The following is a 25,947-nucleotide window of genomic DNA, read 5'->3' as shown; positions in this document are numbered from 1 at the left end:
AGTGACTGTCCCTCCGGGGGACACGGTCATTTCGGGCTCCTGGGTGACCACAGCCTGAGACCTGGACTCTGAAACCAAAAGCAGACACCTGTCAGGGATAAGGAACAAAGGCAGAGGGACCCCTCCAGTGGCTGGTATGGGGGTCTGTATTCACCTGGGCAGTGAGTGAGGAAGAGGAGGAGGAGGAGGAGGAGAGGGGTGCAGGCCATGGTGCAGACGTTACAAGGGCCCCCGGCTCTGAGCTGGGGTGGCCTCTCTGCTGACTCTTTATCTCCTACTGAGCGGCTGTGTGAAGGGGTGTGTTGGAGGCTCATCTTACGCAAATCTGAGCCTGTCACCACTGACGTCCACCCTGGGAGCAGCTACACAGTCAGCGGGTAAGCCAGGGGTGGGTGGAGGTTGTGCGTCTACCCTGTGGGAGGAAACAGCTGCTCTAAGCTGTTATACAGGCCAGTGAGCAACCCTTCATGGTCCATTGAATTGGAGCCACTTGAAGTTCAAGGCCGCTGAGAAGATCCATAGCGCCCCCTGGTGGCCTTCTTGGGCTGAGAGCTTGTGGTCTCCTCTCAGTTATGAACATAACTGTTGACTTACTTGTTAACATCGCAGCTGTTGTTTCCCAGGCCATTCCGCACCCATTGCTTGTCTCTTCTTGGCTCATTCCTGTTGGTACATCTTCCTCTGGTTGTTGTTGAAATCCTACCCCGGGGTCAGTGTCAGTGTTTCAAGGCCTTCATTTCTTATCTGAGTGTTTTGCATGACTCAGGAATGATTTCATGGCCAACTGACTCTGTTGACATTCTTTATTTTGAGCCTTACATGGAATAGACAGCTGGTTTTAGTCAGAATTATTTACTTTAGAGCAGTGGTCGGCAAACTGCGGCTCGCGAGCCACATGCGGCTCTTTGGCCCCTTGAGTGTGGCTCTTCCACAAAATACCATGTGCGGGCGCACATGTACAGTGCGATTGAAACTTCATGGCCCATGCACAGAAGTCAGTATTTTGTGGAAGAGCCACACTCAAGGGGCCAAAGAGCCGCATGTGGCTCATGAGCCGCAGTTTGCCGACCACTGCTTTAGAGAATTAAAAGAAAAAGACCAAAGACTGAGAGTTAAATGTTTTACGGCCAAATGGGTGGAGACTAAAGTCATCTGTGTGAATGGTCGACATGACCCCCCAAAAAACCTCTGGACGCCGAGCTTGGGTGAACTCTCCCGGTGGGCAGTACTCGGTGCAGTGTGGCACATGGCTGCCAGGAGGCATTCGCATTGTCCGTGACCTACCCCACTGGGAGGAGATAGGGGACCCTGGCACTTGGAATTCTTGCGGGCCCTCCTCGTGGGCCTCTTTGACTGGTTCCTATCTGAAGGTCTGTATTTTAAATGTCAAGCTTCAGCGGAGGTTCAGTGTAGTAATGAAAAGTAGGCAGAAGGTGAGCATTATTTTTTATATTTTTATTTAGAGACGACTACCTGGAAAATACAAACGCTCCAGGATTGAATGTGGAAGGTTGTACAGCCAGACCTGGGATCTAGTTCAACAGGTGTTAGTGAGTAAATTCGGGAGAAGGAAATGAGATAGGCTTACTTCAGCTTTTTATTTTGGAGTGATTTTAGATGCACAGAACTGTTGCGAAGATAGTACACATATCCTTCACCAAATCTCCCCTGATGTTAACAACTTACATAACCACGGTAAATATTAACATGATCAAAACTCACTTACAATTGATAACCCAAATAATAGTCCTATGGTTATTAAGGAGACTTAGCTGGTAGATAAAACGCCGTCCAGAAATGAAAACTTCGTGCCAAGCTTATTTTATTTCTGAATTCTACCAAACTTTTATTTTTTAAAAAATATATATATTTTTGTTTCAGAGAGGAAGAGATAGGGAGACAGAGAGAGAGAGAAATATCAATGATGAGAGAGAATCATTAATCGGCGGCCTCCTGCACGCCCCACATTAGGGATTGAGCCTGAAACCCGGGCATGTGCCTTGACCTCCTGGTTCATAGGACGAGGTTCAACCACTGAGCCACACCAGCAATTTTGGGCCTTCCTTGGCTTGCAGCTGCATCACCCAGTCTCTGCCTCCATCTCCTCAGAGTGCTCCCTGTGTCTTCATGGGGCTTCTTGCTATCAGGACTCCAGCCACATGGCATTAGGAGGCACCCCACTCCAGGATGGCCTCATCTTAACTAATTACATCGGCATCGACCCTGTGTTCTTATCTTTTTTTTTCCCCTGACCCTGTTTTCAAATAAGGTGACACTCTTAGGTCCTGAGATATGTATGACTTTAACATATCTTTTTTGGGGGTGGGAGACACAATTTAACCAAGAACATTAGGGAAGAAGAATCATTTAAAAATGTTTATATATTTATTTTATTTTATTTTATTTTATTTTATTTTACATTCACCCGAGGATATTTTTCCATTGATTTTAGGAGAGAGTGGAAGAGAGAGAGAAAGACTGAGAGAACTACTGATGTGAGAGAAACACATTGATTGGTTGCCTCCTGCATATGCCCCGACCAGGGTCCAGTCTGGGAGGACCCTGCAACCCAGGTACGTACCCTTGACCGGAATCAAACCTGGACCCTTTGGTCCACAGGCCGACTATCCACTGAGCCAAACCAGCTACGGATGTATACTTTTCAATATATTTTAAATATATGCAATACAGTTATTAAATGCATTATATTACAATAAAACAACTTCAGTAACATATGAGAGGAGGGTTTCTTTCCTTTGCTCGTAGCTGGCAATGAACATTGGAAATGCTTTTATCTGGAAGAAATGTGTTTGACCTTAGTCCTTAGTTCTGATCCAGCAGATATTGTTTCTTCTATAAAATAAATGAATTCTGCTTTTTGTGCCTTAGTTGCTCATCTCTATTCCCTCCACTTTAGGGTTAAAACAGGAATGGAATCCATTCAGACCCTTCCCCTCACCTTCTCTCTATGGATGGTCAGTGTTTAAGCTCCCCTGAGAGCTCAGATGTCTGTTACGTGATGCCAGTATCACAGGACCATGTTCGTACCCACACTCAGCCAAGCTCAGGTTTATGTCCTGGTTCCCCATCAGGGTTTCTCACTGTGCTGAGCACCACTGAAGTATAGCCAGCAGTAGTACTCGGCCTCGTCCTCAGGCTGGGCCCCTGAGAGGGTCAGGACAGCTTTGCCCCCTTGGATGGAGCCTGAGAACCGGGCCGGCGTCCAGGAGTGTTTCTTGTCTGTGTTATAAATGAGTGTCCTGGGGACCTGGCCAGGCTTCTGCTGGATCCAGTACGGGTAGTGACCATCGGTGACAGCCCCTGTGCTGGAGCCACAGGTGAGAGTGACTGTCCCTCCTGGGGACACGGTCGCTGAGGGCTCCTGAGTCACCACAGCCTGAGACCTGGACCCTGAAATAAAAACAGACACATGTCAGGGATGAGGAACAGAAGGCGAGGGGCTCCTCCACGGGCTGGTCTCTAAAATGGCCCTGAACCTGGGCAGAGAGCGAGGAGGAGGAGGAGAAGGAGGGGAGTCCAGCTCATGGTGGAGACTTCCCAAGGTGCCTCGGTCTCTTGCAGGTGCTGGTCTCGGGTGTCCCTTTATCTCCTCCCGGCCTCCTGGGCACAGGGGGTGTTTGCTGGTCATTATGCAAATGTGAGCCCACAGGACCCTCCCGTCCTGGGTCCTGGGCCCAGTTTGTAGCTTCACTGTGAGGAGGAGGCTGGGGAGGCTGTGGGCTCTGAGTCTGTCCCTTGAGGGGAAGCACCTGCTGTCACCTCACACCCAGACCATGGGCATGGGCGCAGGGCCCACTCAATGAGAACCATGTGAGTTGGCTTCAGGCCTTGCAGCTCTGAGAAGATCCACAGCGCCCCCTGGTGACATCGTGTAGAAATTACGCATGGTGCTTGGAACTCTGCAGCAGGAATGGTAATAACCCTTTTTCCTTTCAACAATCAAGAGCTCTGTGATCTTCCTGAGGCCACTACCCAGGCAGGAGGATGAGCAGGTCCCACCTCTGCTGCTGGGGTTGACCCGTTATTTTCTCAGGTTACTCAGGACCTGCACAAAAGTAAATGACACGCTACGGTCCCAGACCTTAAATGAACCTGCTTGTTGGCTTTCCCTCTGTCTGCCTGGCCGCTGGGTTAATTTCTGGTGCATGAGCATTTGGAGCAAAGTTTGTGGCTTAAAGTTCCCCAGAAAGCCCATCAGTTCCTACCTGGTCATGATTCCACTTGGTGAAATTCCTGGTTGTTTTTGTTGTCTCTGTGGCTGTTGTGAGGGGCTCCTGTCAGAATCCCAGCCCCCAGGGACATCCTAGCTTTTTCCCTCTGCCTTTTCCAGGAGATGATAGTGATGTCAGGGAACAAGTGTCTTGTGTTCTTTGATTACTTCTGTATGTTCTCATTTTTAAAAATTTAATTATATTTTTATTGATTTCAGAGAGGAAAGGAGAGGGAGAGAGAGATAGAAACATCAATGATGAGAGAAAAGCATTCATTGGCTGCCTCCTGCACACCCCACACTGGGGATCGAGCCCTAAACCCAGGCATGTGCCCTAACAGGGAATCGAACCATGACCGCCTGGTTCATAGGTCGATGCTCAACCACTGAGCCAGGGTGGCTGGGTCTCATGTATTCTTGAATATTATATTGGCAATACAAGGGTTGACATAAAAAGAATATTAATATGAATGAAACTCCACCCCTTTTTAGAGTTTTTTCTCCATTATGCAGTTTAAAAGCCCACATTTTCTATTCTCTAATCTTCGTTGGTCTTTTCAAGTATATTTGTTAAGAGCTCCCTGGATTTAATGGGAATTGGGTTTATAAGGTTTAGGTCCAAATCAATTAATATTTATCATGTATCATCACAACAACAAGAACAAAACACGAAGAGGGGAGAAGGAGAGGTCATGGGTATGAAACAGAGGAAGTGAGCCCTAATTTCAGAGCCATGTCCTTCCTGGGGAGGGTCCCAGTGTCTGAGGATCATAAGCTCCTCATAGTGTAATTTCCAGGAAAAAGACACCCAGCTTCCCTCAGGTGTCAGGGTTCAGAGAATAAACATCCAGGCCAAGGCAGGGAGCAGGGGACACACAGGGCCTGGGTGAGGTCACCTCGGCCTCCCAGGCCACATGACCTGGACCTCTGATTTTAAAAAACCCGTTTAATATTTCAATTTTAATTTACATTTAATATTATGTTATATCGGTTTCACGTGCACAGCATAGCGGTTGCACAATCCTATGCCTTACAAAGTGTCCCCTTGGTACCTGGGCCCACCTGGCACCGCACAGAGTTATCACAGGCTATTGTCTGGCTTCCCTGTGCTGTGCTTTCACTTTCCCGTCACTGTTTGGGAAACAGCAATTAGTACTTTATCCCTCCAACTTTTTCACTCAGTCTCCTAGATCCCCTGCCCCCTGGAAACTATATGTTCGGACTCAATTTACTTTGTCTGTTTATTCTGTCCTTGACATTCCTCATTTGTGTGAAATGTTATGGTGTTTGTGTTTCTCTGTCAGACCTACTTTACTCAGCATAATCCCCTCGAGGTCCCTCAGGGCACCTGGTGCTTCCACAGAGAGGCCATTGTCAGTGACGCTGCAGGGAGCACAGGGTGCGTGCAGGTCTTCACATCAGCGTTTGGGTTCCTTCACATAAATACCAGATGTGGCATCGCTGGGTAATGAGGCACTTTGGCCTGTAGATTTTTAAGGCCCCTCCGTACAGCTTTCTAGGGTGACGGCACCATCTGCATTCCCACCAACAGTGCATGAGGGTTCGCTTTTCTTCACGTCTTTGCCAACACTTGTTGTTTGTGGATTTGATGACAGCCATTCTGAGGATGTGAGGTGGCATTGCATTGTGGGTTCAATTTACATTTCAGTGATGGTCAGTGATGTTGAGTATCTTTTCCTCTGTCTGTTAGCCTCTGTATGTTCTTTATGGAGAAGTCTGTTGAGGTCCTCTGCCCATGTTTTAATTGGATTGTTTTGTGGGTTTGCTTTCTCTTCTTGCTGTTGAGTTGTGTGAGCTCTTTATAAATGTTTGAAAAGAACCCCTCTCTGGGATGATCATTGGTGAATACCCACTTCCATTATATCACTGTAGGCTGTCTTTTCATTTTGTTGATGGTTTCCTTTGTTGTGCAAAAAATTCTTTACTTTGATGAAGTCCCTTTGGTTTATTTTTCCTTTTGCTTTCTGTGCCTGAGGAGATGCATTAGAGAAAATGTTGGTAAGATTAATGGCAGAGATTTTAGAACCTATATTTTTTCGAGAGTTTTATGGTTTGGAGGCTTACATTTCAGTCTTTCATGCATTTTGAGTTTATTCTTTGATGGGGAGGAAGGAAGGTAACAATGGAAGGAGAGGAGCTTCTCCAGCATTCATGTTGAACCTCCTCCTGGAGAGCATGTGACAGAGAGATTCTAGACAACAACACGTTTCTGATTCAGTGGGTCTAACATGGGAATTGCATTTCTGACAACTACACGTAATGCTACATTTCAAGGCCAAAATAAGCATTAACTTTGTCTCCACTGTCAAATTTATGAATAATGATATCTCGTTATTGCTCTTTAAATTAGGGGAGACTTATAAGCATTGCTTATATTTCTGAGTCTCACTGTAGGTTTATACAGTTGAGAGCTGAGCCTGTCCCTGTAACTATGGGCAGAGAGGAAGAGGGAAAGCCCATTCTTGCAGGAGTTACATGAGGAGATGGATCCGCCCTGGGAGAGACTGAGGAGGCACATGACCACGAATCCCCGGACAGGAGAATGGAGCCAGGGAGCCCCCTTCTCATGGAGTGTGGCCATTTCCACATTCAGACTTTTTCTGCATCGAAGACTGAGCCAGTCTGAGCCCATGAGGAGGTTTTTGTTGCACTTCCCCGTGGGTTTACATCACTGTGTGAATGCCACTACTCAAGAACAGACCACAGTAATAATCGGCCTCATCCTCAGGCTGGGCCCCCGAGATGGTGAGGGCGGCTTTGTTCCCAGAGATGGAGCCAGAGAAGCGATCAGGGACCCCAGAGTGGCGCTTGTCTGTGTAGTAGATGAGCTGGCGGGGAGGCTTGCCTGGGGTCTGCTGGCACCAGCTGGGGTAGTTACCACTAGAGACAGACCCAGAGCTGAGGCCACAGGTGAGTGTGACTGTCCCTCCTCCAGATACTGACAGTGACGGCTCCTGGGTCACCACAGTCTGAGAATCCACCCCTGAAACCAACAGGAGAGAGACAGGTGTGATGAGGGACAAAGGTCACCTGAGACCCTGCTGTTCTGTGTCCCCCAAGGATGCAGAGGCCCTTCCTCTGACCTGAGCTGTGCGCCAGGAGCTGGAGCAGAAGCACCGTCCAGACCATGGTGGGGACACTCACAGGATGTGGCTCCTCAGGCTCCTGGGCTGCAGTGGGGAGTCCTGGGCCTTTTCATGCCTCCCTCACCCGTTAGGGGAGAAGGGCCTCATGCAAATCAGCTTCCCCTCTAGTCCTGCCCCAGGGTCACCCTGCTGTCCCCTGGGGGATCTTAAAACAGGCAGATGCTGGGCCCTCACACAGACCAATAGATTCCACATTAACTGAGACACTGAGGGAGGGGGTTGATGTCTTTCACCAAGTCAGTGCCCTGGTGGCCTGGTGACCTGAGTCCTCACTTCCTTCCCTGGAGGGTGTGAGGCTGAAGGATGAGGTGGGAGTGTCTGCCCCCTCCTGGCCCCAGCAATGTAGTTCATCCCAATCGAAACCCACCCTTAGGATCATTGCTTCCTTCCTCAGGAAACCCCTCCCATCTTCTTTGGAGGATTTTAGCAGTCAGTCCTCCCTCCAGCGGTGAGTCCTCTGTCCAGCCATGTTAGTTCCCGTCCCAGGAAAAGAGGTCTAGGGACCAGGGTTGGGGTTCCTGACTCAGACAGTTGCCCTGCCAGGCAGGGGTGGCCACTCTCTTTTGTTCTAGGAAGACATCCATTATATGGGATAGCTTTCAATGAAATACAGCTTTGAGGAGAAAATGTCACCATGATATTGTGAGAAACTGATTAACATCTGATATAACGAAATAGAAGCATGTATGTTGTGATCAGAAATGAGATCAACACAGTGTAAGCAGTTGGTGTGAACATCACAAAGCAGTTTAAAAGTCCCTTTCCCTGAGGGGCAGGAAGAATGGGAGGGATGGAGAAATGTAAGGGGATGAGCAGGGGACAACATGTCTCCAGTCTTTGGGGAAGGTAATGCACACACTGGCATCCATGAGAGGGGAAATGACACTGTGATTTATGGTATTTATGTTGGAATCAGTAGCCAATCATTTACATATTAAAACTATTACTTTGCTAATAGTTGTATGATTGCTTCTCTCTCTTTGCCTGTGAATGAGGCCTGGACAATGACTCCATGAGGGAGGGGTGAGACATGAGACAAGTGTGGGTGTCAGAGCTGAGGGCTCATGTGGCTCCTGGGTCCCAGGTGCAGGGAAGTCACACTTGAGTGAGGACCTGCCTGCCCAAGTGTGCAGGGGCCAGGAGAGTGTGTTCCTAGCTGCCTGGCCCAGAGCCCTGAGCTCTCAGTCCCAGTGCACCAGCGCCCCCTGCTGGTCCCAGAGCACCTGTCCTCCAGCCCATTTCCTCCACCCAGGCCTCCTGGAAGGGCTCTGTGATCTTCCTGAGGCCACTCCCCAGGCAGGAGGATGAGCAGGTCCCACCTCTGCTGCTGGGGTTGAGCCGTTATTTCCTCAGATTCCTCGGGACCTGCACTAAAGTAAATGACACGCTACGTTCCCAGACCTTAAAGGAACCTGCTTGTTGGCTTTCCCTCTGTCAACCTGGCCGCTGGGTTAATTTCTGGTACATGAGCATTTGGAGCAAAGTTTGAGGCTTAAGGTTCCCCAGAAAGCCCGTCAGGTCCTACCTGGTCGTGATTCCACTGGGTGATCCTTTAGAGCCGAGGTTCTCAACCTTCTGGCCCTTTAAATACAGTTCCTCATGTTGTGACCCAACCATGAAATTATTTTCGTTGCTACTTCATAACTGTAATGTTGCTACTGTTACGAATCATAATGTAAACATCTGATATGCAGGATGGTCTTAGGTGACCCCTGTGAAAGGGTGGTTTGACTGCCAAAGGGGTCATGACTCACAGGTTGAGAACCGCTGCTTTAGGGTGAAATTCATGGTTGCTATTGTTGTTGTCTCTGTGGCTGTTGTGAGGGGCTCCTGTCAGAGTCCCAGCCCCCAGAGGACTTGTCATGGCTTTTTCCCTCTGCCTTTGCCAGGAGAATATGACAATCTCTTGTGTTCTTGGGTTACTTCTGCAGGTTCTCATTTACTCTCAAATGTTATATTGGCAATACTTGCTTTTGGCTCTTGACGTATTTAAGATGTGTTTCTCTAGTTTTCTCATTATGTTCAGGACAAGGTTTGACATAAAACTGTGTTAACATTCATGTACTCTACCCCGTTGTGGAGTTCTCTTCTCCCTCATGGGATGTAGAAGTCCTCACTTTCTGTTCTCCAATCTTTTTGGCCTTAAGTATATGTGTGAGGATATCCATGGATTTCATGGGAATTGGGTTTCTAAGGTTTAGGGCCAAATCAACTAACCTTGATCACACATCATCCCAACAACAACAGCAGAACGCAGAGAGGAAAGAGGGAGAGGCCTCGGGATAAACTGGAGGAAGTGCGCCTCCTCTGAGAGCCACGTCCTTCCTGGGGAGGGGCCCGGAGCCTGGAGATCAGATGCTCCTCACAGTGTAATTTCCAGGAAGAAACACCCAGCTTCCCTCAGGTGTCAGGGTTTAAGAAAAAACATCAGGAGCAAGGCAGGGAGCAGGAGACACACAGGGCCTGGGTGAGGTCACCTCGGTCTCCCAGGCCACAGAAGCTGGGCCTGTGCTTAAAAAAAACAAAACACTTTTATTTTTCAACTTTAGTTCACATTTAATCTTATTTTGTATCGGTTTCACGTGCACAGCATAGCGGTTGCACAATCCTGTGCTTTCCAAAGTGTTCCCTTGGTACCTGGACCCACCTGGCACCGCACAGAGTTATCACAGGCTATTGTCTGGCTTCCCTGTGCTGTGCTTTCACTTTCCCGTCACTGTTTGGGGAAGCCATCCATTATATGGGATAGCTTTCAATGAAATACAGCTTTGAGGAGAAAATGTCACCATGATATTGTGAGAAACTGATTAACATCTGATATAACGAAATAGAAGCATGTATGTCGTGATCAGAGGGAGACACTGAGGGAGGGGGTTGATGTCTTTCACCAAGTCAGTGTCCTAGTGTCCTGGTGACCTGAGTCCTCACTTCCTTCCCTGGAGGGTCTGAGGCTGAAGGAGGAGGTGGGAATGTAGTTCATCCCAATCAATGTAGTTCATCCCAATCCAAACCCACCCTTAGGATCATTGCCTCCTTCCTCAGGAAACCCCTCCTGTCTTCTTTGGAGGATCTTAGCAGTCAGTCCTCCCTCCAGCGGTGAGTCCTCTGTCCAGCCATGTTAGTTCCCGTCCCAGGAAAAGAGGTCTAGGGACCAGGGTTGGGGCTCCTGACTCAGAGAGTGATCAGAGGGAGACAGTCTCCTAGAACCCCTGCCCTCAGGAAACCATGAGTTTGTACTCTGAGTCCACATCAATTTTTTTTGTTTATTTTGGTCTTTACATTCCACATATGAGTGAAATCATCTGGTATTTGTGTTTCTCTGTCTAACTTACTTTACTTAGCATAATACTCGCTAGGTCCATCCATAGTGTTATAAGATTTCAATGTTGTTTTTATAACTGAGTAATATTCCACTGTATACATGTACCACCACTTTTTATCCATCCTCTCTTGGTGGGCACCTGGGTTGCTTCTATAGCTTCGCCGTTGTAAATAACGCTGCAGTTAACATAGGGACTCATGCATTTCTTCAATATAGTGTTTTGGGGTTTCTTCAGATAAATACCGAGATGTGGAATCTCTGAGTAATGAGCCACTTTGGCCTGCAATTATTCAAGGCCCCTCCGTACAGCTTTCTAGAGTGACGGCACCAATCTGCATTCCCCCCAACAGTGCATGAGGGTTCACTCTTCTTCACATCTTTGCCAACACTTGTTGTTTGTGGATTTGATGACAGCCATTCTGAGGATGTGAGGTGGCATTGCATTGTGGGTTTAGTTTACATTTCTGAGATAGTCAGTGATGTGGAGTATCTTTTCCTCTGTCTGTTGGCCTCTGTGTGTTCTGTTTGGAGAAGTCTATTCAGGTCCTCTGTCCATGTTTTAATTGGATTGTTTTGTGGATTTGGTTTCTCTTCTTGCTGTTGAGTTGTGTGAGCTCTTTATAAATGTGGGACATGGACGTCTTTATGGGATGATCATTAGTGAATACCTACTTCCATTATATCACTGTAGACTGTCTTTTTGTTTTGCTGATGGTTTCCTTTGTAGTGCAAAAAACTCTTTACTTTAATGTAATCCCTTTGATTTATTTTTCCTTTTGCTTTCCGTGTCTGAGGAGATGCATTAGAGAAAATGTTGGTAAGATTAATGTCAGAGACTTTAGTGCCTACGTTTTTTTCAGAGTTTTATGGTTTTGAGTCTTACATTTCAGTCTTTCATGCATTTTTAGTTGATTATTTGATGTGGAGGAAGGAAGGTAACAATGGAAGGAGAGGAGCTTCTCCAGCATTCATGTTGAACCTTTTACTGGAGAGCGTGTGACGGAGAGATTCTGGGGCAACAACACGTTTCTGACTCAGTGGGTCTATCATGGGAATTGCATTTCTAACAAGCGCCAGGTAATGCGCCATTTCAAGGCCAAAATAAACATTAACTTTGTCTCAACTGTCGAATTCATAACTGAGAATATCTTGTTATTGCTCTTTAAGTTAGGGGAGTCTTATAGGTACTGCTAAGACTTCGGAGTCTCACTGTAGGTTGATCCAGTTGGGAGCTGAGCCCTTGCCTGTAACTATGGGCGGAGAGGAGGAGGGAAAGGCCGTTCTTGCAGGAGTCTCATGACAATATGGACACACCCTGGGAGAGACTGAGGAAACACAGGACAAAAATTTCTGGACAGGAGAATGGGGCCATGGAACATGCCCTCCTCCCATGGTGTGTGGCCATTTCCACCCTCACTCTTCTTTCTGCATCTAAGCCTGAGCCAGTCTGAGCCCATGAGGAGGTTTTGGTTGCACTTCCCCGTGGGTTTACATCACCGTGTAAACATTACTACCCACGTGCAAATTACAGTAATAGTCATCTTCATCCTCAGGCTGGGCCCCCGAGATGGTGAGGGCGGCTTTGTTCCCAGAGATGGAGCCAGAGAAGCGATCAGGGACCCCAGAGGGGCGCTTGTTTGTGTCGTAGATGAGCATGCGGGGAGGCTTGCCTGGGGTCTGCTGGTACCAGCCAGGGTAGTTACCGCTAGAGACGGCCCCAGAGCTAAGGCCACAGGTGAGTGTGACTGTCCCTCCTGCAGATACTGACAGTGACGGCTCCTGGGTCACCACAGTCTGAGAATCCACCCCTGAAACCAACAGGAGAGAGACAGGTGTTATGAGGGACAAAGGTCACCTGAGACCCTGCTGTTCTGTGTCCCCCAAGGATGCAGAGGCCCTTCCTCTGACCTGAGCTGTGCGCCAGGAGCTGGAGCAGAAGCACCGTCCAGACCATGGTGGGGACACTCACAGGATGTGGCTCCTCAGGCTCCTGGGCTGCAGTGGGGAGTCCTGGGCCTTTTCATGCCTCCCTCACCCATTAGGGGGAGAAGGTGCCTCATGCAAATCAGCTTCCCCTCTAGTCCTGCCCAGGGTCACCCTGCTGTCCCCTGGGGGATCTCTAAAGGGGCAGATGCTGGGCCCTCACACAGACCAATAGACTCCACATTAACTGAGACACTGAGGGTGGGGGTTGATGTCTTTCACCAAGACAGTGACCTGGGGTCCTGGTGACCTGAGTCCTCACTTCCTTCCCTGGAGGGTCTGAGGCTGAAGGATGAGGTGGGAGTGTCTGTCCCTCCTGGACCCAGCAATCTAGTTTATCCCAAATCCAACCCTACCCTTGGGAACACTGCTTCCTTCCTCAGGAAACCCCTCCTTGTCTTCTTTGGGGGATCTAACCAGTCAGTCCTCCCACCAACTGTGAGTCCTCTGTCCAGACATGTTAATCTTTATCAAGGAATAAAGATCTGGGGACCAATGTTGGGGGTCCTGAAACAGACATTTGGCCTGCCAGGCAAGGGTGGCCACCCTCTTTTGCCCTAGGAAACCATCGGTTATATGATGGACCTTCCAGTTAAATAGGGTTTGAGGAGAAATGTCATAGTGTCACCATGATATTGTGAGAAACCAATTAACATCCGATATAACAAAATAGGAGCATGTATGTCATGATGAGACATGAGATCAGCACTGAATGTGCGGGAGTCGGTGTGAACATCACAGAACAGTTTAAAGTCCTTTTCCCTGAGGGGCAGGAAGAATGGGAGGGATGGAGAAATGTAAGGGGATGAGCAGGGGACAACATGTCTCCAGTCATTGGGGAAGGTAATGCACACACTGGCTTCCATCAGAGGGAAATGACACTGTGATTTATGGTATTCATTTTGGAATCACTAGCCAATCATCTGTGTATTCAACCTGCATGATCAATTCAATTTTCTCATCGGTCATGTTTCTTCAAGTAAAATATTTTTTGTTGTGTGATTGCTTCTCCCTCTTTGCCTGTGAATGAGGCCTGGACAATGACTCCATGAGGGAGGGGTGGGATAGGAGACAAGTGTGGGTGTCAGAGCTGAGGGCTCATGTGGCTCCTGGGCCCAGGTGCAGGGAAGTCACACTTGAGTGAGGACCTGCCTGGCCAAGTGTGCAGGGGCCAGGAGAGTGTGTTCCTAGCTGCCTGGCCCAGAGCCCTGAGCTCTCAGTCCAAGTGCACCAGCGGCCCCTGCTGGTCCCAGAGCACATGTCCTCCAGCCCATTTCCTCCACCCAGGCCTCCTGGAAGGGCTCTGTGATCTTCCTGAGGCCACTCCCCAGGCAGGAGGATGAGCAGGTCCCACCTCTGATAATTGGGTTGACCGGTTATTTTCTCAGGTTCCTAGGGACCTGCACAAAAGTAAAGGACAGGCTACGTTCCAAGACCTTAAAGTATCCCTGATAGTTGGCTTTCCCTCTGTCTGCCTGGCCACTGGGTAATTTCTGGTGCATGAGCATTTGGAGCAAATTTTGAGGCTTGAGGATTCCCTGAAAGTCCGTCAGTTCCTACCTGGTCTTGACTCCCCTTGGTGATCCTTTAGGGTGAAATTCATGTTTGTTGTTGTTGTTGTCTCTGTGGCTGTTGTGAGGGGCTCCTGTCAGAGTCCCAGCCCCCAGGGGACTTGTCCTGGCTTTTTCCCTCTGCCTTTGCCAGGAGAATATGACGATGTCGGGGAACAAGTGTCTTGTGGTCTTTGGTGACTTCTGCAGGTTCTCATTGACTCTGGAACATTATACTGGCAATACATGCTTTTGGCTCTTGAGCTATTTCAGATGTGTTTCTCTAGTTTTGTCATTATGTTCAGACAAGGTTTGACATAAAAGTGTGTTAATATGCATGAAACTCTACCACGTCTTGGAGTTTTTTTTTCTCCCTCATGGGATGTAGAAGTCCTCACTTTCTGTTCTCCAATCTTTTTGACCTTAAGTATATGTGTGAGGATATCCATGGATTTCATGGGAATTGGGTTTCTAAGGTTTAGGGCCAAATCAACTAACCTTGATCACATGTCATCCCAACAACAACAGCAGAACGCAGAGAGGAAAGAGGGAGAGGTCTCGGGATAAACTGGAGGAAGTGCGCCTCCTCTGAGAGCCATGTCATTCCTGGGGAGGGGCCCAGAGCCTAGAGATCACACGCACCTCACAGTGTAATTTCCAGGAAGAAACACCCAGTTTCCTCAGGTGTCAGGGTTCACAGAATAAACATCCAGGGCAAGGCAGGGAGCAGGGGACACACAGGGCCTGGGTGAGGTCACCTCGGTCTCTCAGACGACATAAGCGAGACCTCTGCTTTAAAAAAAACACAAAACTTTTTATTTTTCAACTTTAGTTTACTTTTAATATTATGTTGTATTGGTTTCATGTGCACAGCATAGCGGTTGCACAATCCTGTGCTTTACAAAGTGTCCCCTTGGTACCTGGGCCCACCTGGCACCGCACAGAGTTATCACAGGCTATTGTCTGGCTTCCCTGTGCTGTGCTTTCACTTTCCCGTCACTGTTTGGGAAGCAGCAATTAGTACTTTATCCCTCCAACTTTTTCACTCAGTCTCCTAGACCCCCTGCCCCCTGGAAACAATATGTTTGGACTCAATTTACTTTGCTTATTTATTTTGTCCTTGACATTCCTCATTTGAGTGAAATGTTATGGTGTTTGTGTTTCTCTGTCAGACCTACTTTACTCAGCACAATCCCCTCGAGGTCCCTCAGGGCACCTGGTGCTTCCACAGCGCGGCCATTGTCAGTGACGCTGCAGGGAGCACAGGGGGCGTGCAGTTCTTCACATCAGCGTTTGGGTTTCTTCACATAAATACCAGATGTGGCATCGCTGGGTAATGAGGCACTTTGGCCTGTAGTTTTTAAGGCCCCTCCGTACAGCTTTCTACAGTGACAGCACCAATCTGCACTCCCACCAACAGTGCATGAGGGTTCGCTTTTCTTCACGTCTTTGCCAACACTTGTTGTTTGTGGATTTGATGACAGCCATTCTGAGGTTGCGAGGTGGCATTGCAGTGTGGGTTCAATTTACATTTCTGTGATGGTCAGTGATGTTGAGTATCTTTTCCTTTGTCTGTTGGCCTCTGTGTGTTCTTCATGAAGAAGTGTGTTCAGGTCCTCTGCCAATGTTTTAATTGGATTGTTTTCTGTGTTTGCTTTCCCTTCTTGGTGTTGAGTTGCGTGAGCTCTTTATAAATGTGGGACATGGACCCCTTCATGGAATGGTCATTGGTGAATATCTACTTCCACTCAGTAGGTTGTCTTTTTGTTTTGTTGGTGGTTTCCTTTGTTTTGCAAAAAGCTCTTTACTTTGATATAGTCACTTTGGTTTATTATTCCTTTTGCTATTCATGTCTGAGGAGATGCATTAGAGAAAATGTTGGTAAGATTAATGGCAGAGATTTTCGTGCCTACATTGTTTTTGGAGTTTTATGGTTTTGAGTCTTACATTTCAGTCTTTAATCCATTTTGAGTTTATTATTTGATGTTGGGGAAGGAAGGCAACAATAGTAGGAGAGGTGCTTCTCCAGCATTTATGTTGAACCTCCTCCTGGACAGCTTGTGGGCATAGAGTTTCTGGGACAAGAACGGAGTCCCTGATTCAGCGGCTCTATCATGGGAATTGCATTTCTAACCACCCGAGGTAATGCCCCCATTTCAAGGCCAAAGTGAATATCAACGTTGTCCCCACAGTGGAATTCATAACTGGGGTTGTGTCGTCAATGCTTTTTGAGTCACAGGAGACTTACAGCCTCACAGTGCGGTCTCTGAGTCTCACTGTAGGTTGATCCAGTTGGGAGCTGAGCCCTTGCCTGTAACTATGGGCAGAGAGGAGGAGGGAAAGCCCATTCTTGCTGGAGTCTCATAAAGAGATGGACCCGTCCTGGGAGAGACTGAGGAAGCTCATGACCACGATCCCTGGACACAAGAATGGGGCCAGGGAGCCCCCTTCCCATGGTGTGTTGGCCATTTCCAACCTCAGTCTTTTTCTGCATCAAAGGCCGAGTCAGTCTGAGCCCATGAGGAGGTTTTGGTTGCACTTCCCCTTGGGTTTACATCACTGTGCAAACGTAACTACCCATGTACAGACCACAGTAATAGTCGGCTTCATCCTCAGGCTGGGCCCCCGAGATGGTGAGGGCGGCTTTGTTCCCAGAGATGGAGCCAGAGAAGCGATCAGGGACCCCAGAGGGGCGGCTGTTTGTGCTATAGATAAGCGTGCGGGGAGGCTTGCCTGGGGTCTGCTGGTACCAGGCAGGGTATTTACCAGAGACTGACCCAGAGCTGAGGCCACAGGTGAGTGTGACTGTCCCTCCTGCAGATACTGACATTGACGGCTCCTGGGTCACCACAGTCTGAGAATCCACCCCTGAAACCAACAGGAGAGAGACAGGTGTTATGAGGGACGAAGGTCACCCTGAGGCCCTGCTGTTCTGTGTCCCCCAAGGATGCAGAGGCCCTTCCTCTGACCTGAGCTGTGCGCCAGGAGCTGGAGCAGAAGCACCGGCCAGACCATGGTGGGGACACTCACAGGATGTGGCTCCTCAGGCTCCTGGGCTGCAGTGGGGAGTCCTGGGCCTTTTCATGCCTCCCTCACCCATTAGGGGAGAAGGTGCCTCATGCAAATCAGCTTCCCCCCTAGTCCTGGCCCAGGGTCACCCTACTGTCCCCTGGGGATCTTTAAAGAGGCAGATGCTGGGCCCTCACAAAGACCAATAGATTCCACATTAACTGAGAGTCTAAGAGAGGGGGTGGAGGTCTGTCATCAAGTCAGTGCCCTGGAGTCCTGATGACCTATGTCCTCACTTCCTTCCCTGGAGGGTCTGAGGCTGAAGGATGAGGTGGGAGTGTCTGCCCGCTCCTGGCCCCAGCAATCTAGTTCTTCTCAAATCTGAACCCATTTCCAGGAACATTGCTTCCTTCCTCAGGAAACCCCTCCTTGTCTTCTTTGGAGGATCATAGCAGTCAGTCCTCCCTCCAGTAGTGAGTCCTCTGTCCAGCCATGTCAGTCCCTGTACCAGGAACAAAGATCTGGGGACCAGGATTGGGGGTCCTGATGCAGACAGTTGCACTGCCAGGCAGGGGTGGCCACTCTCTTTTGTCCCAGGAAGCCATCAGTTATGTGGTGTACTTTCCAATTAAATAGGGTTTTGAAGATAAAATGTCAGGGTGTCACCATGATCTTGTGAGAAACCTGTTAACATCTGACATAACAAAATAGGAGCATGTGTGTCATGATCAGAAATGAGATCAACACTGAGTGTGAGCGAGTTGGTGTGAACATCACAGAACAGTTTAAAAGTCCCTTTCCTGAGGGGCAGGAAGAATGGGAGGGATGGAGAAATGTAAGGGGATGAGCAGGGGACAACATGTCTCCAGTTGTTAGGAAGATAATACACACACTGGCGTCCATCAGAGGCTGAAATGACACCGTGATTTATGGTATTCATTTTGGAATCACTAGCAAATCATCTATGCATTAAAACTGACATGATCAATTCAATTTTTTCATAGGTCATGTTTCTTCAAATAAAATATTTTTTGTTGTGTGATTGCTTCTCTCTCTTTGCCTGTGAATGAGGCCTGGACAATGACTCCATGAGGGAGGGCTGGGATAGGAGACAAGTGTGGGTGTCAGAGCTGAGGGCTCATGTGGCTCCTGAGCCCCAGGTGCAGGAAAGTCACACTTGAGTGAGGACCTGCCTGGCCAAGTGTGCAGGGGCCAGTAGAGTGTGTTCCTAGCTGCCTGGCCCAGAGCCCTGAGCTCTCAGTCCCAGTGCACCAGCGCCTCCTGCTGGTCCCAGAGCACCTGTCCTCCAGCCCATTTCCTCCACCCAGGCCTCCTGGAAGGGCTCTGTGATCTTCCTGAGGCCACTCCCCAGGCAGGAGGATGAGCAGGTCCCATCTCTGCTGCTGGGGTTGACCCGTTATTTCCTCAGGTTCCTCGGGACCTGCACTAAAGTACATGACACTCTACGGTCCCAGACCTTAAAGGAACCTGCTTGTTGACTTTCCCTCTGTCTGCCGGGCCGCTGGGTTAATTTCTGGTGCATGAGCATTTGGAGCAAAGTTTGAGGCTTAAGGTTCCCCAGAAAACCCGTCAGTACCTCCCTGGTCATGATTCCACTCGGTGATCCTTTAGGATGAAATACTTGGTTGTTGTTTTTGTTGTTGTTGTTGTCTCTGTATTGGTTGTGACATTCCGGGCCCCAGTGGGCATGTCTTGGCTTTTTGCCTCTGCCTTTGCCTGGCAACTATAATGACGTGAAGGGAGACATGTTTGTGTTCCAAATTAGTCCTGTAGCTTCTCCTTTATCCTTGAATGTTACACTGACAATACCTTCTTTTGGCTCTTGAGGTGTTTAAAATGCGTTTGTCTAGTGTTGTAATGTTTTTAAAGTACAAGGGTTGATATAAAATGAATATTATTATGAATGACACTCCACCCTTCTGTAGAACTTTTCTCCCTCAAGGGAGTTAGAAGTCCTCATTTCCTGTTCTCCCGTCTCCATTGGCCTCATCAAGGATATTTGTGAGGAGCCCCACGGATGCCATGAGAATTGGGTTCTAAGGTCCAGGCCCACGTCAGTTAACATTGATCACACATCATCCCAGCAACAAGAACAAGTGCAGAGGAAAGAAGGAGAGGCCACGGGATAAACTGGAGGATGGAGGCCTCCTCCGAGAGCCGTGTTCTTCCTGGGGAGGGTCCCAGAGCCTGGAGACCACACGCTCCTCACAGTGTAACTTGCAGGGAAATCCATACTCAGCTCCCTGAGGGGTCGGGATCCAGAGAACACACATCCCGCCAAGGCCAAGAGCAGGGTATGCGCAGGGTGTGGCAGAGGCTGCCTGGGCTCCCAGGTCACAGAAGCTACACTTCCGCTTTGCTTTCTATTGAATTTTATTTCTGAATGACAGTTATAATAAGTATTCTCTTGTATTCGTTTCATGGGTGTAACATAGTGGATAGATAATCATATACTTTACAGAGTGTCCCCTGGATATTTCCAAACCCACATGGAACCATAGGCAGTTCCTACAATGTTAGTCACTGTATTCTCTATGCTGTACCTACATGCCTGGGCTATTTTATAACCAATATATACCTCTTACTCCCTTCAACATCTTCACTCACTCCTCCATCCCCCCTTTCTTCTGGCAACCATCACTCTGTTTTCTGAATCTATGAGTCTGTTTGTATTTTGTTCATTCATTTATTATTTTGTTTAGGTTCCACATGTGGATGAAATGATCTGGTGTTTGTTTTTCTCCCTCTGACTTATTTTAATTTGCCTAATACCCTCTAGGTCCATCCCTGTGTCATAGGCTTTCATTGTTGTTTTTCTACAACCGGGTAATGTTCCACTACATAGAGGTACCAGCACTTTCCATCCACCTTTCCCCTGACAGGCACTGAGTCGCTCCCATAGCTCGGCCATTGTAAAGAAGGCTGCAGGGAGCATGGGGTGCATGTACTCCTTCCAATCAGAGCTTCCGGTTTCTTCAGAAATACACCCAGATGTGGAGTCACTGGGTCATGAACAGTCTTCCTTGGAATTTGGATGTTGTTTCTAATCCTCACTTGAGGGTATTTGTTCTACTGATTTTCAAGGAGACGAAAAGGGAGGAACAGCCATTTCCACCCTCGCTCTTTCCTCTGCATCTCAGGCTGAGCCAGTCTGAGCCCATGAGCAGGTTTTGGTTGCACTTCCCTGTGGGTTTACATCACCGTGTAAGTATCAGTACTCATGTACAGAGCACAGTAGTAATCAGCCTCATCCTCAGGCTGGGCCCCCGAGATGGTGAGGGCGGCTTTGTTCCCAGAGATGGAGCCAGAGAAGCGATCAGGGACCCCAGAGGGGCGGCTATTTGTGTTGTAGATGAGCGTGCGGGGAGGCTTGCCTGGGGTCTGCTGGAACCAGCTGGGGTAGTTACCACTAGAGACAGACCCAGAGCTGAGGCCACAGGTGAGTGTGACTGTCCCTCCTGGAGATACTGACATTGACGGCTCCTGGGTCACCACAGTCTGAGAAAATGCCCCTGAAACCAACAGGAGAGAGACAGGTGTTATGAGAGACAAAGGTCACCTGAGACCCTGCTGTTATATGCCCCCCGCACCCCCGACCCAAGGATGCAGTGTTTCTTCATTATACCTGATCCAGAAGCAAGGACCTGGAACAGAAGCACCGTCCAGACCATGGTGGGGACACTCACAGGATGTGGCTCCTCAGGCTCCTGGACTGCAGTGGGAAGTCCTGGGCCTTTTCATGCCTCCCAGACCCATTAGGGGAAGAGGGCCTCATGCAAATCAGCTTCCCCTCTAGTCCTGCCCCAGGGTCACCCTGCTGTTCCCTGGGGGTTTATTGAAGGGCAGATGCTGGGACCTCAGCAGTGACTACATGGTGACTCAGACACTGAAGGAGGAAAGCTGACTTCTGTCACCAAATCAGTGCCACCACGACCCTGGTCACCTCAATCCTAAATTTGTTTTTTGGAAATGGCTTTGGGCGACATGACCAGATAACTGTGTTCTCCTCCGGGGCTCAGCAATCTAGTTCGTTTCAAATCTGACCCCATTTCTGGGAAAATTTTCTTCCTTCTTCAGTGACTCCCCTGCCTATCTTATGTGAAGGAGCTTAGCAGGCAGGTCTCTCTCCTACAGGGAGTCAGTCCCCTAGGAAATCATAGCATTGGTGTCAGGGAGTGAAGGGACAGGGTCTCCCCCTGGCACAGTCCCGACCAAATAAGAGTGGGGAGTAGACCAAGGCTGAGTGTGCGACACACAGGGCTGCACTGCCCACATGATGGCAACTCACATGTGTCCTAGGAAGCCAACAGTTATATGCAGTAGGTTCATTGTAACACAGTGGTTCTCAACCTTCTGGCCCTTTAAATACAGTTCCTCATGTTGTGACCCAACCATAAAATTATTTTCATTGCTACTTCATAACTGTAATGCTGCAACTGTTATGAATGGTAATGTAAATATCTGATATGCAGGATAGTCTTAGGCGACCCCTGTGAAAGGGTCATTTGACTGCCAAAGGGGTCACGACCCACAGGTTGAGAACCGCTGCTTTAGGGTGAAATTCATGGTTGTTGTTGTCTCTGTGGCTGTTGTGAGGGGCTCCTGTCAGAGTCCCAGCCCCCAGGGGACTTGTCCTGGCTTTTTCCCTCTGCCTTTGCCAGGAGAATATGACGATGTCGGGGAACAAGTGTCCTGTGTTCTTTGGTGACTTCTGCAGGTTCTCATTTACTCTGGAACGTTACACTGGTAATACTTGCTTTCAGCTCTTGAGCTATTTAAGATGTGTTTCTCTAGTTTTGTCATTATGTTCCGGACAAGGTTTGACATAAAAACTGTGTTAATATTCATGAAACTCTACCCTGTTGTGGAGTTCTCTTCTCCCTCATGGGATGTAGAAGTCCTCACTTTCTGTTCTCCAATCTTTATGGCCTTAAGTATATGTGTGAGGATATCCATGGATTTCATGGGAATTGGGTTTCGAAGGTTTAGGGCCAAATCAACTAACCTTGATCACACATCATCCCAACAACAACAGCAGAACGCAGAGAGGAAAGAGGGAGAGGCCTCGGGATAAACTGGAGGAAGTGCGCCTCCTCTGAGAGCCACGTCCTTCCTGGGGAGGGGCCCAGAGCCTGGAGATCAGATGCTCCTCACAGTGTAATTTCCAGGAAGAAACACCCAGCTTCCCTCAGGTGTCAGGGTTCACAGAATAAACATCCAGGCCAAGGCAGGAGGCAGGGGACACACAGGGCCTGGGTGAGGTCACCTCGGTCTCCCAGGCCACAGAAGCTGGGCCTCTGCTTAAAAAAAACAAAACACTTATTTTTCAACTTTAGTTCACATTTAATCTTATTTTGTATCAGTTTCACATGCACAGCATAGTGGTTGCACAATCCTATGCTTTACAAAGTGTCCCCTTGGTACCTGGGCCCACCTGGCACCGCACAGAGTTATCACAAGGCTATTGTCTGGCTTCCCTGTGCTGTGCTTTCACTTTCCCGTCACTGTTTGAGAAACAGCAATTAGTACTTTATCCCTCCAACTTTTTCATTCAGTCTCCTGACCCCCTGCCCTCAGGAAACCATCAGTTTGTACTCTGAGTCCACATCAATTTTTTTGTTTATTTATTTTGGTCTTTACATTCTACATATGAGTGAAATCATCTGGTGTTTGTGTTTCTCTGTCTGACTTACTTTACTTAGCATAATACTCGCTAGGTCCATCCATAGTGTCATAAGATTTCAATGTTGTTTTTATAACCGAGTAATAGTCCACTGTATACATGTACCACCACTTTTTATCCACTCCTCTCTTGGTGGGCACCCGGGATGCTTCTATAGCTTCGCCATTGTAAATAATGCTGCAGTTAACATAGGGGCTCATGCATTTCTTCAATATAGTGTTTTGGGGTTTCTTCAGATAAATACCCAGATGTGAAATCACTGGGTAATAAGGCAGTTTGGCCTGCAATTTTTTAAGGCCCCTCCATGCAGCTTTCTAGAGTGACGGCACCATCTACATTCCCAACAGTGCATGAAGGTTCATTCTTCTTCACATCTTTGCCAACACTTGTTGTTTGTGGATTTGATGACAGCCATTCTGAGGATGTGAGGTGGCATTGCATTGAGGGTTTAATGTACATTTCAGTGATGGTCAGTGACGTTGAGTATCTTTTCCTCTGTCTGTTGGCCTCTGTGTGTTCTGCTTGGAGAAGTCTATTCAGGGCCTCTGTCCATGTTTTAATTGGATTGTTTTGTGGGTTTGCTTTCTCTTCTTGCTGTTGAGTTGTGTGAGCTCTTTATAAATGTGGGACATGAACTCCTTTATGGGATGATCATTGGTGAATACCAACTTCCATTACATTACTGGAGGCTGTCTTTTTGTTTTGTTGATGGTTTCCTTTGCAGTGCAAAAAACTCTTTACTTTGATGTAGTCCCTTTTGCTTTCCATGTCTGAGGAGATGCATTAGAGAAAACGTTGGTAATATTAATGTCAGAGATTTAGTGCCTACTTTTTTTGGAGTTTTACGGTTTTGAGTCTTACATGTCAGTCTTTCATGCATTTTGAGTTGATTATTTGATGTGGAGGAAGGAAGATAACAATGGAATGAGAGGAGCTTCTCCAGCATTCATGTTGAACCTCTTCCTGGAGAGCGTGTGGACATAGAGATTCTGAGACAACAACACGTTTCCGACTCAGTGGATCTAACATGGGAATTGCATTTCTAACAAGCGCCAGGTAATGCGCCATTTCAAGGCCAAAATAAACATTAACTTTGTCTCCGCTGTCAAATTCATAAATGAGAATATCTTGTTATTGCTCTTTAAGTTAGGGGAGTCTTATAGGTACTGCTAAGACTTCGGAGTCTCACTGTAGGTTGATCCACTTGGGAGCTGAGCCAATCCCTGTAAGTATGGGCAGAGAGGGAGAGGGAAAGCCCATTCTGGCAGGAGTCACATGGCGAGATGGACATGCCCTAGGAGAGTCTTGGGAGGCACATGACCACAAATTCCTTGACAGGAGATGGGGCCATGAAACATGCCCCCTTCCCATGGTTTGTTCGCCATGTCCACCCTCGCTCTTCTTTCTGCATCTAAGGCTGAATGAGTCTCAGCCCATGAGGAGGTTTTGGTTGCACTTCCCCGTGGGTTTACATCACTGTGTAAACATTACTACCCACGTACAAATTGCAGTGATAATCGGCCTCGTCCTCAGGCTGGGCTCCCGTGATGGTCAGGGCGGCTTTGTTCCCAGAGATGGAGCCAGAGAAGCGATCAGGGACCCCAGAGGGGCGGGTGTTTGTACCGTAGATGAGCATGCGTGGAGGCTTGCCTGGGGTCTGCTGGTACCAGCTGGGGTAGTTACCACTAGAGACTGCCCCAGAGCTAAGGCCACAGGTGAGTGTGACTGTCCCTCCTGGAGATACTGACATTGACGGCTCCTGGGTCACCACAGTCTGAGAATCCACCCCTGAAACCAACAGGAGAGAGACAGGTGTTATGCGGGACCAAGGTCACCCTGAGGCCCTGCTGTTCTGTGTCCCCCAAGGATGCAGAGGCCCTTCCTCTGACCTGAGCTGTGCGCCAGGAGCTGAAGCAGAAGCACCGTCCAGACCATGGTGGGGACACTCACAGGATGTGGCTCCTCAGGCTCCTGGGCTGCAGTGGGGAGTCCTGGGCCTTTTCATGCCTCCCACACCCATTAGGGGAGAAGGTGCTTCATGCAAATCAGCTTCCCCTCTAGTCCTGCCCCAGGGTCACCCTTATGTCTCCTGAGGGATCTTGAAAGGGGCTGATACTGGGCCCCCACACAGACCAATAGTCTCCACATTAACTGAGATCCTGAGGAAGGGATTGAGGTCTTTCACCAAGTCAGTTCCCTGGTGTCCTGGTGACCACATTCCTAACTTCCTTCTCTGGAAGGACTGAGGCTGAAGGATGAGGTGGGAGTGTCTGCCCTCTCCTGGCTCCCGCAATCTACTTCCCAAATCTACCCCTGGGAACACTGCTTCCATCCTCAGGAAACCCCTTCTTGTCTTCCTTTGGGGAACTTAGCAGTCAGTCCTCCCTCCAGCCGTGAGTCCTCTGTCCATCCGTACTAGTCCCTGAACCAGGAGTAATGCTCAGGGGACCAGGGTTAGGGTTCCCGGTGCAGAGAGCTGCGCCTCCCGGCAGGAGTGGCCCCTCTCTTTTGTCCTAGGAAGCCATCAGTTATATGATGTACTTTCCAATTAAATAGGGTTTGAGGAGAAAATGTCACAGTATCCCAGGTTATTGTAAGAAACGGATTAACATCTGATAAAACAGAATAGAGCATGTAGCTCATGATCAGAAATGAGATCAACACGGAGTGTGAGCCAGTTGGTGTGAACATCACAGAACAGTTTTAAGTCCCTTCCCTGAGGGGCAGGAAGAATGGGAGGGATGGAGAATGTAAGGGGATGAGCAGGGGACGACATGTCTCCAGTCGTTGGGGAAGGTAATGCACACACTGGCGTTCATCGGAGGGGAAATGACACTGATTTATGGAATTTATGGTGGAATCACTAGCCAATCATCTATACATTAACACTGGCATGCTCAATTTAATTTTTGATAGGTCACAATTCTTCCACCAAAATTACTTTTTGTTGTGTGATTGCTTCTCTCTCTTTGCCTGTGAAT

The 25,947-nt window shown here is 48.4% G+C and overlaps 1 gene segment (V, D, J or C); it reads right to left on the bottom strand.

Moving 5' to 3' along the window:
- Positions 1-6,915: 6,915 nt before the first annotated feature.
- LOC138998129 (immunoglobulin lambda variable 8-61-like) lies at positions 6,916-7,381 on the bottom strand. The segment is given in 2 exon segments: positions 6,916-7,235; positions 7,336-7,381. Coding segments are annotated over 2 exon segments (366 nt in total).
- Positions 7,382-25,947: the final 18,566 nt, after the last annotated feature.

Source organism: Myotis yumanensis, unplaced genomic scaffold (assembly GCF_028538775.1).
Source record: "Myotis yumanensis isolate MYYU_CA2020_CCGP unplaced genomic scaffold, mMyoYum1.0.hap1 SCAF_19, whole genome shotgun sequence".
NCBI lineage: Eukaryota > Metazoa > Chordata > Mammalia > Chiroptera > Vespertilionidae > Myotis > Myotis yumanensis.
The sequence above is the reverse complement of the archived record's forward strand: the minus strand, read 5'-3'. Positions and strand labels throughout refer to the sequence as shown.